The sequence below is a fragment of the Malania oleifera genome, chromosome 7 (assembly GCF_029873635.1).
Source record: "Malania oleifera isolate guangnan ecotype guangnan chromosome 7, ASM2987363v1, whole genome shotgun sequence".
In the NCBI taxonomy this organism is placed as follows: domain Eukaryota; kingdom Viridiplantae; phylum Streptophyta; class Magnoliopsida; order Santalales; family Ximeniaceae; genus Malania; species Malania oleifera.
In genome coordinates this window covers 58,473,927-58,488,808 of record NC_080423.1, presented here as the reverse complement: position 1 = coordinate 58,488,808, position 14,882 = coordinate 58,473,927, and the positions used below count along the sequence as shown (strand labels likewise).

Below are 14,882 nucleotides of genomic sequence, written 5' to 3'. Positions count from 1 at the left end.
ATGGCGTGGAAAGGAAAAGAAGAGGGAAAACAAAAAGTTTTCCAAAAAAAATGTAATTTTGTTTGGATAAGACAATTGACATGGAGTTTTTAGGCATTGTCAGCTCTGGCACGTCTAGGCCAATGTGGCGATGTGTTGGAACTAACCACACTTGGTTTGGACCTCGTATGCACGACTTGGATACCTGGCTGCTTAAACTGAACTAAGTTTACTAAGCTTGCTTGTATTCTAAGGGAAAAAGTTCCGGAAGAGGAGTTTTTGGGCACCGTTAGATCCGGCACGTCCATGTCAATGTGACAAACGTATCAGGACTGACCACACTTAATTTGGACCTCGTATGCCCAATTTAGACACCTGAGTGCTTAAATTGAACTAAGTTTATTAAATTTGTTTGTATTCTAAGTTTGCTTCTATGTGGGGAAAAAACTCTCGGGGAGGAGTTTTTGGGCACCGTTAGATCTAGCATGTTTAGGTCAATGTGACGGATGTGTTGGAACTAACCACACTTGATTTGGACCTCGTATGCCCGAATTTGACACTTGGGTAGTTAAATTCAACTAAGTGTACTTTGTTCGCCTCTAAGCGCATAATTTTCAATTGGTATGGATTTTTTACGCACGGTCAATTCCAGCACGTATAGGTCAATGTGACGGACATGTCGGGACTAACCACACTCGATTTTGACCTCGTATGCGCGACTTGGACACCTGGGTTCTTAAACTAAATTAAGTTTACTAAGTTTGTTTGTATTCTAAGTTTGTTTCTAAGAGGGGAAAAAGCTCCTGGGGAGGAGTTTTGGGCACCGTTAGATCCGACACGTCAAGGTCAATGTGATGGACGTGTTGGGACTAACCACACTCGATTTGGGCCTCGTATGCCCGACTTGGACACTAGGTGCTTAAACTGAACTAAGTTTACTATATTTGTCTATATTCTAAGTTTGCTTCTACGCGGGGAAAAAGCTTTCGGGGAAGATTCTTTTTGCACCATTAGATTTGGCATGTCCAGGTCAATGTGACAAACGTGTTGGGACTGACTACACTCGATTTGGACCTCGTATGCCCTAATTGGACACTTGGGTGATTAAATTCAACTAAGTGTACTTAGTTTTCCTCTAAGTGCATAATTTTCATTTGGCATGGAGTTTTTAGACACCGTTAGCTCTAACACTTCCAAGTCAATATGACGGACATTTTAGGACTGACCACACTCGGTTTGGACTTCGTATGTGTGACTTGGACACATGGGTGCTTAAAATGAATTAAGTTTACTAAGTTTGTTTTCTAAGTTTGCTTCTAAGTGGGGAAAAAGCTCCCTGGGAAGAGTTTTTGCGCACTATCAAATTCGGCATATCCAAATCAATGTGACGGACGTGTCCGGACTAATCACACTCAGTTTTGACCTCGTATGCCTGACTTGGATACCTAAGTGCTTAAACTAAACTAAGTTTACTATGTTTATTTGTATTCTAAATTTGCTTCTACGTGGGGAAAAAGCTCTCGAAGAGGAGTTTTTGGGCACTGTCAAATCTGGCACGTCCAAGTCAATATGACGGATGTGTTGGTATTGACCACACTCAGTTTGCAAAAATGAGACACAAACCTTTATAACATGCATTTGAATATTGAACTTCTTGAATATATAGATAATTATGTAATATCTAGTTACATAGACTCAAGTGAGAAGAATCAACTAATTGAGAAGGTATTCAAGCTTGGACTGTATTTCATAACAATATTTGTTAGGAAGATCATTATGCGTGTTATGAACCAAAAATGTATGTACCAATTTTACAAAAGTATAGGCAAAAATAATGACATTGAACATTACCATAATATAGGTATAGATAACACATCCACAAGAACTTATGGGGTAGACGGGTCTAAGATTTTTCTCTCTTCCAATGCAGGCCTCTTGTGCAGTCACTTCTGATGATTTGCAAACTCCACAAATAAATCCCTTAGCTCCTTAGAGCATATTTATATGTGCATAATTGGTTATTGGTTAATTTTGTGTTGTAAGAATATCATATTACTAACATGGGTCATCATGCATGTTAAAGGAGCATAATATTCATTATTAAATGATACTCCAACACCCATGTTAGTAGAGCATTGATACATTTGACAAGATAATTCCCCATTAGCCACATAAAATCGCAAAAGGGAAAAAATTATAATATATTGGAAGATAGAAATGATGAAAGAAACAAAATACTTCTTTGGTACAAACATGAGCAAACATGTGGCAAAGTGGGAGGGCCATCAATTTGAGATCAAAAGAATTTCATGTTGACAATATAATCTCTCCAATCATCAGGTTTATTTTTAATATTGCCAACCACATCCATCATTAGATTAAATCCACACACACTCATACAAACACACACACTGACACGCCCACGTAGACACACCCACATACACTAAGACCCACACACACACTCACACGCCCACACAGACACACCCACACACATCGAGACCCACATACACACTCGCACACCCACGTGGACACACCCATGCACACTCAGACCCACAAACACACACACAAACCCACGCAAACACACGCATAGACGGACACATGCACGCACCATGCACGCATACACACAGACATGGTCAGCCCATAGATTGCAGAAGAAGAAGAAGAAGAAGAAGAAGAAGAAGACGAACCTACTGGCCGAGCTTCAGATTGAGTTCGCAGAACGAGGACTAGAGTAGCTTAGGCGAGCGGTAGTGGCAAGCTGAGGAGCAGCTCAGGCAAGTGGCGGTGGCGGGCTGAGGAGCAGCTCAGGCTTGCTGCAGCGGTGGGAGGAGCTTCAGTGAGTGGCAAAGGCAAGACGATTTGGCAAAGAACGGAGAGAGGGAAAGAAGGGAGGTAAAGAAAGGGGGGAAATAAGAGAAGGGGGACGATTACATGAGGGATGCTCGGGAAAAGGGGGAATTTAATTAGAGAATCAGTGACGAATTTAAAATTGTCACCAAAACTCCTAAAATCGTCACTAAAAGTCCATTATTAGTGACAGTTTTTTTATCCGTCACTAATAATGGAATATTAGTGACGGTTTAAGAACGGTCACTAATAACCTGCCATTTAAAATTGAAATTTAAAATGTTGCACCAATTAGGGGTAAGCATAATTTGGGGAAATCTGAATTCACCAAATTAAGCAACCAATTTCGATCATCAATTCGGTTTGGTCAATAAGTAGGGTCGGTTCGATTCGGTTACAATTTTACCAATTTATTGTTCATCGGTTATCAGTTTGATTAATATAAATTTTAATTCAGTTAACCGAATTAATGGAATTAAATTCGGTAATTACAAATTGAGTTTATAAAATAAAGCTACTCTGAAGTGTTTTGATAACCATTTAGTCACTAATTTATATTTTACTAATTTTATTAATAAAATTAACATGCATTAGTTGCTAAATTAAGCTGAATGATTAGTGACAGTTCTAAAAACCGTCACTGATATAAAGACGTGATACATGGCCTTTCTTATTGGACAATATATATCAGCAACAATTCCTATATGTCCACTGCTACGACGATAGTCTCATACTAGCCCATCTGAATTGTAATCATCTTCACGAGCTACCCACCTATGCATGCACCAACATGCCTACTGCGTATGTAGAATCTTATTCTAGTTTAACTACGGCTAATGCGGACCTCGAATTCATCCACTTAGACGGCTAATGGTAATCCGTATATACGCTTGGTTCACTATCAATGATAGCTCTTCCATTTTTTTTCCCCACTATGCTAAGAACAATCCCTGTCCATGGCCACACATATAGATCTTTCCTTCAGATTTGAAAGAGGTTGCTTCTATTAGGAAAAGTGAGAGAAGACTTTCAGGACCTGATTCATTGAAAAACTAAAAATAAGTAATGCTCCCATGAAGCCTTTGCACATTAATAATACTACAAAGTCTGTCACAAAGAAACTACAAATTAATTAAAATCTTTCGCAAATGATGAAAGTGAGACTTCTTGATCGAGGGAAAAGCTATATAATATGATATGTAAGGGATCTGGTCCCATTAAACCTAGGACATGATTTTCTCATTGTATTTTATCTTTAACTCATCCAGATTCTCATTTGTGGTGTCAAGTTTTGCTTACTATAGCTGGGCAATATCAGCAACTCTTTTTATCTGTCTACTACTACGAAGATAGCCTCTTAGCTTACTAGCCCTACTGAATTGCAATCATCTTCACGAGCAACCCACTCATATAATATATATATATATATATATATATATATATATATATAGACATTTGAAAAAAAGCACTTTGTTTCTCTTTTGTGCATCCTATTCCTTTTACTGTACGTGATGAACAACTTCAAAAGATCTCTCAAATTAATTCTATTGCGCGCATTTGAGAAATTAGTCCATTAATCATTGCAGAACTTCACCACTGTGATGACCCAAAAATATATATATATATATATGATTAAAGTACAATAATAATAAAATAATAAAAATCGTCATTAAGTTAATATCAATACAGAAGTGTTTTTCTGTAGGATCCTTGATTCCATGTTTGATGCCTAAGAAAGACCTTGTCTTAGCGAGTGCTCAGAGACCATTGCGGCTCAGTCGCTCCCTGGAGGTCGGCCTGGTCAAAATGGAATTTCATAGGATAAACAGGATAGATACTGTTTGTATACGTAAATAAGTATATATACATAAAATAGTGTTTTGACAGACATAATTTGTAGAAATACATAATAAGATGATAATAATATAGGTATCATATGTGGGGCCCACAAGACTATGTGGGGTCCACATGAGTCCCGGAGCCACAAGACACTGTTTATATACGTAAATAAGTACATAAAATAATGTTTTAACTGATATAATTTGAAGAAATATATGATAAAATAATAATAATATAGGTATCCTATGCGGGGCCCACAAGACTGTGTGGGGCCCACATGAGTCCCGAAACCGTATGAAGGTTTTCACAAGTCTCAAAACTATGCAGGATGCATAAAATCGTATAAGAGTTATTGGAATTACGTACGATCCATTTGGGTCTCGAAATTGTGTGGGGCCCACAAGACTACATGGGGCCCACATGAGTTTTTAAAATTTAAATTTAATTCTTGTTCAAAAATAAAATAAAATAAAATAAATACTAAATATAGTTTAAAATTAATAACAATGATAATAATAATGATTAAGAAAAATAATAAAATAATAAAATAATTAGTTAGGTAATGGATTAATTAATAAGGTAAGTAATTAATTAAAAATTTATTTAGTGAGAATGGTGGCAAGCACTCCCAAATGGCCTCCACTCAAGTTTAAAATTAATAACAATGATAATAATAATGATAATAATGATTAAGAAAAATAATAAAATAATAAAATAATTAGTTAGGTAATGGATTAATTAATTAGGAAAGTAATTAATTAAAAATTTATTTAGTGGGAATGGTGGCAAGCACTCCCAAATAGCCTCCACTCAACCCATACCTTACCCATCCCTTGCCCATTCTTTAATTTTAAAAAAAATTATAATTTCACCCATCTCCCCACATTTTTATAAATTCTATTTCTTCCCCAAAATTTTCCTATAAATAGGGAGCTCTCAACCTTCATTTTTCACAACAATTTTCCAAGGAAGAGAAGGATTAGTGAGTGAAAGAATTTGTGGTGGAGTGAGAATTTTGAGTAAGTTCTCACTCACCCACTCTTTCCGATCTCATATCTTAAAGATAGTTATTGTGTTCGTAGCACACGGTAAAAGAAGAAGGTAAGTAAATTTGATTATGTTAGTATTTTTATTCAAAATTTATACCCGAATTTATTTGTAAGTAAATTTGATTATGTTAGTATTTTTATTCAAAATTTATACCCGAGTTTATTTGTAAGTAAATTTGATTATGTTAGTATTTTTATTCAAAATTTATACCCGAGTTTATTTGTAAGTAAATTTGATTATGTTAGTATTTTTATTCAAAATTTACACCCGAGTTTATTTGTAAGTAAATTTGATTATGTTAGTATTTTTATTCAAAATTTATACCCGAGTTTATTTGTAAGTAAATTTGATTATGTTAGTATTTTTATTCAAAATTTATACCCGAGTTTATTTGTAAGTAAATTTTGATTATGTTAGTTTCTTTTTATTTTAAATTCATACCCGAGTTTATTTTGTACGTAAATTTTAATTATGTTACTTAGTTCCACAAAATTTCCATGAGTTTATTTTTACGCATATTTAATTATACCAGTTCTATCTTTAATATACTTGCATCTATTTTTGGGTTAAGAAATGTTCCAATCCCCTCGGGTAAATTTTCAGCATTTCTTTCTATTCAAAAATAAAATTATATATATTTATAACACAAAAATTGTGTGGCATGAGTTTATTTCTACGTTACATTTTTTTATGTAAATATGAGTAAAGATGAGATTTTCACGATATTATTTTAAATTGCATAAATGATAATAAGATGATTTTCAAACCCCTTATGGCAATGAAAGTTCAAAGTTACAGATGCTCGGTACCGCAGCTTAAAGTTTATACGGATCAGAGTGCACCCACACTGTTTACAGAGTGGTTATTTATGTTAGTGGATTTCTCCTGAGTGCACACCTGGTTTAAGTCCAGGACTTAATAAGGAAAATCTCACTTAAAGTTTACGTACGTTGATTTAGTTTGGTCGGCCAGCCAGCTAAGTCCAGTCTTCGGACCGCACAACCCAGTCATGGGGGTAAACATGACTTACGGCAAACAGGCCTAAGGGTGGTTTTTACAATATATGTTTATACATATTTAATTACGTGTACAAAGTTACTGATGATTTGAAGGAAAAGTGTAAGTTTACGTGAAAATGATCATTTTGATACTTAAATGACGATATAAGGAAAACGTATAAGGAAAAGTATATGTATGTTTATCATTAAATATTTTTACAGTTTTAAAGTTAAAAGTTTAATTTAGCAGTTATAGTATATGATTGTAAAAATTTACTGTTAAAATTGATGACAAAAGTTTTATGCAGGAATTTTTAAATTTATGTTTATTCTAAAAGCAGTTTTGAGGTTATAGTATTAAATATTGTTTTACGAAATTCTTTAAAAGCTCATTTTGGCCACACACTAATAATAATCTTATTTACTTACTGAGCGTCGTCTCACCCCAATCATATTTTATTTCAGATAACTCTGAAGGACATGTCGGAAATCAGGCTTAGCAAGCATGCGGGTGGGGATTAGAAAAATAAAGATTAATTAGAAACATTAGTATGATTTCAGATATTTACGTTTGTGTAATTTTCTTCTTTTGAAATAAGTGATTGTAACATGAATAATTAGCGCTCTGGTTTAATAAAAATTGAGTGTATTTTGCTTCCGCTGTAAATCAGAAGTAAAAAGTTAATATCCCAGGCCCCTCGGGGTCGGGGTGTTACAACCACTCCTACCTTGGTCTGTATATGGTCATTCCAAAAGGTATGAACTTGAAAAAGTTTAAATTTAGAGAAGCTTTTCAACCAATATTCACTATTTATCAATGATAGATCTTCCATTTTTTTTCGTCCACTATGTTAACAACAATCTCAGTCCATGACTAGACATGTAGATCTTTCCTTTAGATAATTTATTTCAAAGAGGTTGCTTCTAATAGGAAAAGTGAGAGAAGACCTCTTCAAAACCTGAATCATTGAAGAAGCTAAAAATGAGTAATGCTTCCGCGCATGAAGCCTTTGCACGTTAACACAACAAACTTTGTCTCAAGGAAACTACAAATTAAAATCTTCCGCAGATGATGAAAGTGAGACTTCCCAATTAATTGGGGGAAAAACTATATAATATGATGTGTAACGGGTCTGGTCCCATTAAACCTAGGACATGCTCTTCTCGTTGTTTTTTATCTTCAGCTCATCCAAATTCTCATTTGTGGTGCATATATCTTGGCCCACTTTGGTGACCTAAAACACTAATGGGCCAGGGTAGGCATATATGTTTTTCTGGCACGACAATCGAGGTGATTCATTGGCCATCTTTGTCTTAGTGGGAAGACCTAATTTTTAGGTTTGGATTATCTATAAGCTAATCTACTTGTTTTATCGGTCAACAAATACATTATTAGTGGTAAAACTAAAACAAGACTATTAGTGACGGTTTACTAAATTTGTCGCTAATAATAGACGATTAGTGACGATTATAACAAATCGTCACTAATAACTGACTATTAGTGACGATTCTTCTAAACCATTACTAATCTTGTAAAAGAAATTGTGTTTATATTTTTTAAATAAAAAACAATATTACTGACGGTTTAATAAATTCGTCGCTAATGCTTGACTATTAGTGACAGTTTACCAAACCGTCACTAATATTGTTGAATAAGTTTTTTTTTTTAATATTTTTTAAATAACGAATTTTTTATTAGTAACGGTTTAACAAATTCGTTGCTGATAATGGACAATGTGACGGTTCACACACATCATCACTAATATTATACTATTACTGACGGTTTAATAACCGTCACTAATATGTCATCTTAGTGACGACTTCAATTCGTCACTAATACCCCACGAAACGCCGCTAATATTTTTCCGAAATAGTTTTCGCGCGAAAAGTAGTTTCCTGTGATGGTTTGAGCAGGAAAGCTTGTTTTCAATGACGCAAGTATTAGTGATGTTTTTAGTTTCGTCACTAAAAGTACATTATTGGTGACGACTTTGGAAAACCGTCACTAATACTTAAACTAGCAGTGACGGATTTTGAAAATCGTCACTAATATATCACTTTTAGTGATGAAATTCAAGCCATCACTAATACTTTTATCACTAAAAATCTTTTTTTTTTTAGCGTAAGATAATTTGTAAATTAAGAGTGCTGTGGAAAAAATAATTTTTAAAAAATATTAAAAATTGTCTATATGTGTGTGTACAGGCAGCCCCTTTATGTATGTTTTAGGATTAATATCAGCACCGACTTTATTTTATAAATTTCTCATAAATAATTATTGAAGGGTTGAATAGGTAACTTATTTTTATTTTTGAAAATAATACAAATTAAATATTGCATGGCAATTAAGTTATTGGACACGTCGGTTCGTATTTCATTTCATTCATTAGTGACGTTGGTGCCGAACCGAAACCAACGGCTACTTATCATAGAACGGCTATTTTCCCCTTTTCTCTCTTTCCACTTTCTCCTCATTCACTTTTCTCTCTTTTTCTCGATCTCATTACCACCCTACTCATCACTCTCTCCTTCTCTCTCTCTCTCTCTCTCTCTCTCTCTCTCTCAGAGACCCAATAATCAAGAAATCTCTTTTTCTTTCCAATATCAAAATTTTCCGGTTCTAGAAAGAAAGTGACTTTCATTCCTACAGTACTTTTGGTTCCAAGATTAATTGTCCGGTGATCGACATAAAGTTTCTTGTTCAAGAAACGGATTGATCGGATGATTAACTTGCGCTACAAAATACAAATTGATTAACAGAGAGCACTCTCCGTACTAATCGATCATCAGAGAGAGAGGGAGAGAGAGAAAATGTGGAGCAATAGCAAAGGTTTTCCGGCGACAGGGGGGTTCTTGACGCCACCTCCTAATAAGTGGAAATCGAAGGCGACGTTAATGTATTCGCCGGCATCGGAGAAGAAGCCCAAAGCTGATCTCTTTCACGTCATTCACAAAGTTCCCGCCGGCGACTCTCCCTACGTCAAGGCCAAACAGGTTCAGGTCAGTCGATCTCTTCCAATTAATTCCGTCCTTTTTCTTTCTGGGTTAATTTGTATAGTTCTTTAATGGGTTTGAATTGAATTTCTTGCTCAGCTCCTTGGTTAATTTTTGCAAGAATTGCCATTGGCATTTTGTTTCTTTAAAATATATTTCCCATTTTTTATCCCTTCTTTTTTCTTTCACATTTTAATTGTGATGCCTTAATTAAATTGATTGCCATTTTCTGCTTATTGCAGGATTATATATATAGTTGTACATACGGGCACCACTGCATGTGTGTTAGCTAACTAAATTTATTTTTTCATGCATGTTTCGATATATTAAGAAAAGCTAAAAAAGAAAATAAGATATACAGTACTAAATTTGATAATATTTTTTTTTAATAATTATATTGGAGTATTTGATTTAAGCAGACCAATATTAGAAAAATGATTTTTTTTCTCTTATTTTCTTTTTCTTTCCTTTTTAAAACAGAATCTTAGCTTCTTCTTTTTTTTTTTTATCATGCATGCATGTTCCTTAATTTTGCTTTTCTCTTTTGTAGTTGTTTAATTAATTAATTTGTTGGTCTTTAATTAAATAATTAATATGCAAGCATACTGAATGGTTTGGTAATTGGTAATTGGTAATAGTTGATAGAGAAGGATCCAAGCAGAGCAATATCCCTTTTCTGGGCAGCAATAAACAGTGGGGATAGAGTGGACAGCGCATTGAAGGACATGGCAGTTGTGATGAAACAATTGAATCGATCTGATGAGGCTATTGAGGCTATCAAATCTTTCCGTCATCTCTGCCCCCTCGAAGCCCAAGAATCTCTTGACAATGTACTCGTTGAACTTTATAAGGTACCACACCAAATTGCTGCTAATTAATTTCACATGATCTGATCTGATCTGATCACTCGCTGTTCTCTCTAACATATAAATGTGCAAAAGGAAATTCAAAGGCATACATGCATTAATTAGAAAAATTGATTGTGCAAACTATTAGCATGGCAGAGACATTAATTAATTAATCATGAGATCTCTAAACTTGGCTAACTGTAATGGTACGGTGCTGTCGGCGCAAGTATGTGGAGAAATGTGTAGAGATAAGAGTAAAAATCTTAATTACCTCAATGAATCAGTGAGAGTTAGTTTACATAAATATTGCACATATGTGTATGTTTTGGCAGAGGTCTGGCAGGCTGGGTGAGCAGATTGAACTGCTTGAGTACAAACTGAAGCGCATTGAAGAAGGTATAGCTTTTGGTGGGAAGAGGACAAAGACTGCAAGATCTCAAGGCAAGAAGATTCAGATTACTATTGAACAAGAGAAATCAAGGTCGCTCAAAATGAAATTAGCACATACTCTAGCTGTTTGTCTCATCTTTTTTTTTGTTTTGTTAACCCATTGATAAGTTACAGCAAATTAAATAGGGACTTTGATCTATCTATGCAGACTGTTAGGGAACTTGGCATGGGCTTACTTGCAGCAAAATAGTTACATCACTGCAGAAAGACTTTACAGGTGATTTCTTTTGTCTACAAGAAAATAAACACACACACACATATATGAGAATGCAAACATTCCCAGTTGTCCTTATATACATATGAAAATGCAAACATTCCCAGTTGTCTAAAAATATACATTAACTTTTATGCAGGAAGGCTCTATCTCTGGAGCCAGATAAGAACAAGGAGTGCAACCTTGCGATCTGCTGGATGCACCTTAACAGGATTGCAGAAGCTAAATCTTTGCTTCAGTCAATAAAAGCTTCGTCTGGAGATGGGCTCATGGATGAGTCCTATGCTAAATCCTTTGAGCGGGCTTCACAGATTCTGACCGAACTACTAGAATCAAAGTCAATTCACAAACCCATTGAACAGGAAGATTATGACAACTGCAAAGAACTTCAAAAGTATAATATCAGGGGATCCCCTTTTGGTAATCATATTCAGAATGAGGATTGCTTTTATGGATTTGGAAGAGGATCTCAATTTCAACAAAATTTTTTTACTGATTCATGTAAGGGAAATTTTTATTCTGAAAACCCAAGTGAAAGTTCCATGTTTTCTGAGAATCCATATGCAAGGTCCAGTGCCGCTTCCCCAATTCCCATTGTAGGAAATCCAAAACCCCCATTTAGCGAACCAAGAAGAGGTTCATGGATGTTCAATAACAGAGAAGAGCAGGGAAATGAATTACACAAAAGCACTGCGGAAACACACAAAAGCAAGAAGAGTTGGGCTGATATGGTTGAAGAAGATGAACAAGAATTATATCAGGAATCATCTGCATTTTCTTTTGGACTTCAAAGCAAGTGCTCTGATGGTTGGGATAGTGGACAAGAATTCCGCAACGAGAACCTGAATTACAACATATTTCGTCAGACTCCACCATTGGATCAGGCTGACAAGTTAAAGCAAAAGCTTGAGCCAACAGCGCGGCGTTCCTTGTGTTTCAACAAGGACATGCAGTGTTCATCACCTCCACCACAGAAAGCCTTAAATTTTGAGGGTTTTAATTATGTATCGGGGAGTGAAAGTGAGACTACTTCTGGGAATAGTATAAGATTAAAGAGAAGAAACAGGCTGCAGGTTTTCCAGGACATAACTCCCGAAAGTCCAAGAGCTTGAGCTGAGACATGACCTGGACAAGAGAACACCTTAATGAAGTTCTGTACATATGGTTTATACTATGGTTGGTTGTTGTTTTCATATAGTCAGAGGTCCTTCATTCAAGTCATTTTTCTTTCCTTCTTAGCTTCCCATTGTGTTATTGTTGTACGAAGTTCTGTACATATGGTTTATACTATGGTTACTGTGTAATGAAGATATTACAATTACGTTTTACTTAGGTCATGTCAAGCCTAGATTTTGTACCTTGAAGAACAAATCAATTAAATCACTGTGCTTGAATATTCAAAGCAAGTATATGCATTGCTTTTTTTAGGTGATTTGCAGGGAGAACAGGATAAAAATCGAACCATGACCTTAGCCATGGTAAGGACTAATCGTAGCATCAAGGTAGTGATACAGGACTCTGTATTTGGCATAATTATCTTAGACATAGATTTAGGAAACTAGGCATGCATTAGATTTTTGTTTGTCTTGTAAAATTTTCTGTTATGCTGGGGTTAGAATGTAATTATTGTGTTTTTAGCCATGGTAAAGAACAAATGTGATTCTCCCACTCACCATAATTAATGTTTAAATTTGTATCCAAGTTTCTTACTTCTAAAAGAAAAAAAAATGCCCTTTCCGATGAGTTTATTTGTGTCATTAATTGCTTAAATCCTAGTATGGACATTACCACAGTCCCTTGTCATCATACTATGTATGACCATGTCAAATCACGTGCAGATGTGCATTGTAGTAGTTTTAGTGTTCAAAGCACTTGTAATCAAGTTTAATCACCCTATTCCATGGTTGCTAACAAAATCACTAAAACCTTCCCTATGAAACCTGCACCAGTTTACGCCTAAAGTGTATGTTTGAGGAGGGAAATCTTGGTGCGATGATATGGAGTCTAATCAACCCTTGGCATACTCCACTTTCACCTAGGCATGGCTGAAATGATTTTAATTGGAGATATCAATAAGAGAGTCGAGGTAGATGTGTGTGCCTATGAAGGTAAACTATCTTGTGCATAACTATGATGGTAAACTAGATTCAAATTCGTTCTTAGATTTGGTAAAAGAGATGGAGGGCTATGAGTGGTACCATATGAGAGGTGAGGAAAAAGTTTGGTTTGTTGGGTTGAAACTTGTGGGCCTTGGCAATATGTACTAGAAATATGTTTAGCAAACCCATCAGCAGTTAGATAAACCTCCCATTACTTAATAGAAGTGATAAGATAGTAGATTAAAGAAAAATACCTCTATTTTCCTTTAAGGATGAATTGTTTAGTGAGCTATAAACCATTAAGATACCATCACTAGTGATTTATTTTTTTTTTTTTTGACAATAAATGTAAATTTTATAGATCAAAAAGCATATGTACAAGACATAGACATACCCGAGCATAAGGAGGCAAAGCTCCAAAACAAGTAACAACCAAACATTACAATCAACCTGGGCATACCCAGTGTAGAGACCCGAATAATTATCGTAATTTAATAATAGGAGGAGGAGAGAAAAGGAAATTGTAAAGGGGGTCACAGCAGGTCCTTGTTGACGAACGCGTTGCGTTCGTAGACCAAGTGGCTTATTGGGCTCATCGATGGGGACACGTGTCTCGTCAGCGAGAAGACACCGAAATGCTATTTTCTTCAACTCTGAATTTCATCAACGAATTTCCTTCATGATCTCGTCGACGAAGTGACGTGTCTCGTCGATGAAGGTCAGTGTATAAATAGCCTAAACTCGGGTTTTACAGCAGAAAATCACGCAAAAACTTCACTCTCTCACTCCTCTTCAGTTTTTCTCCCTTCTTTCTAAGATTTTGGACCAGATTCTCGCCGATTCGACGATCCGAGGCCATCACAACACTCCTGGGAGAGTTCTCTTCAAATCTACTGGAGTGGATCATTGGTGGGATTAACTTGGATTTCATCCCTGCTTTAAGGTAAGGCTTTTTACTCAATATTTGCCTTTCCTACAATTATAAGAAATATAGTACTTGAAAAAATACTAAAGTTTTGTTCAGGGTGATATCATTTTCAGCGTGTTGAACGGGGAACCCTACGAATGTAGGACTAGACATTATAGGGGCTTTCTAGTAGTCAGGTAAGGGAATAAACTAAAGAAGTAATTTTTCATGAAAATTATTATTATTTATTACCAGATTTATGTTCAAAATGCATGTATTATATATATGGTATTATTGAGAAAATGTATATTTGGGAAAATACTGTTGTTATACAAGAATGTATATTTTTAGTTTTAGAAAAATACTATTGTTATACAAGAATGTATATTTTTAGTATGAAATGCTAGAAGAAATGATTTCAAAACAATATTTATGATTTTACTCAGTAATGTGTGGCATGAATATTATTTTACGCAGATTGTATTATGTTAAGTTAAATTTTACCAATTAAGCATGTTTCAGTGATTTTCAGAAATAGCAGGATAATGCAGTACATTATGATTTTAGAATATATGATAAATAATACATTTACTCAGATCAGTATGTATGATATATTCAGCGCAAGGCCATGATCGATAGCCGGCACAAGGCCGTGGA

General features: G+C 35.2%; 2 protein-coding genes across 3 annotated transcripts in view; both read left to right on the top strand.

Annotated features, from left to right (window-relative positions):
- Window positions 1-14,882, top strand: part of LOC131159398 (histidinol dehydrogenase, chloroplastic-like) — a 218,626-nt gene that overhangs the window by 84,939 nt on the left and 118,805 nt on the right. The gene's annotated exons all lie outside the window — the stretch shown is intronic.
- Window positions 9,219-12,621, top strand: LOC131159397 (protein POLLENLESS 3). The gene is made up of 5 exons (XM_058114276.1): window positions 9,219-9,713; window positions 10,346-10,558; window positions 10,888-11,036; window positions 11,154-11,222; window positions 11,359-12,621. The coding sequence occupies exons 1-5, from the start codon at window positions 9,525-9,527 to the stop codon at window positions 12,329-12,331; spliced, it is 1,593 nt and encodes a 530-aa protein (XP_057970259.1). The 5' UTR covers window positions 9,219-9,524; the 3' UTR covers window positions 12,332-12,621.

Excerpts from the sequence above, each read along its gene's own strand:
- LOC131159397 (XM_058114276.1), top strand. The coding sequence starts at position 9,525 with ATGTGGAGCAATAGCAAAGGTTTTCCGGCGACAGGGGGGTTCTTGACG. Across the intron at positions 9,714-10,345 it reads TCAAGGCCAAACAGGTTCAG|TTGATAGAGAAGGATCCAAG; the intron begins GTCAGTCGATCT and ends AATTGGTAATAG. Across the intron at positions 11,037-11,153 it reads ATTGAACAAGAGAAATCAAG|ACTGTTAGGGAACTTGGCAT; the intron begins GTCGCTCAAAAT and ends CTATCTATGCAG.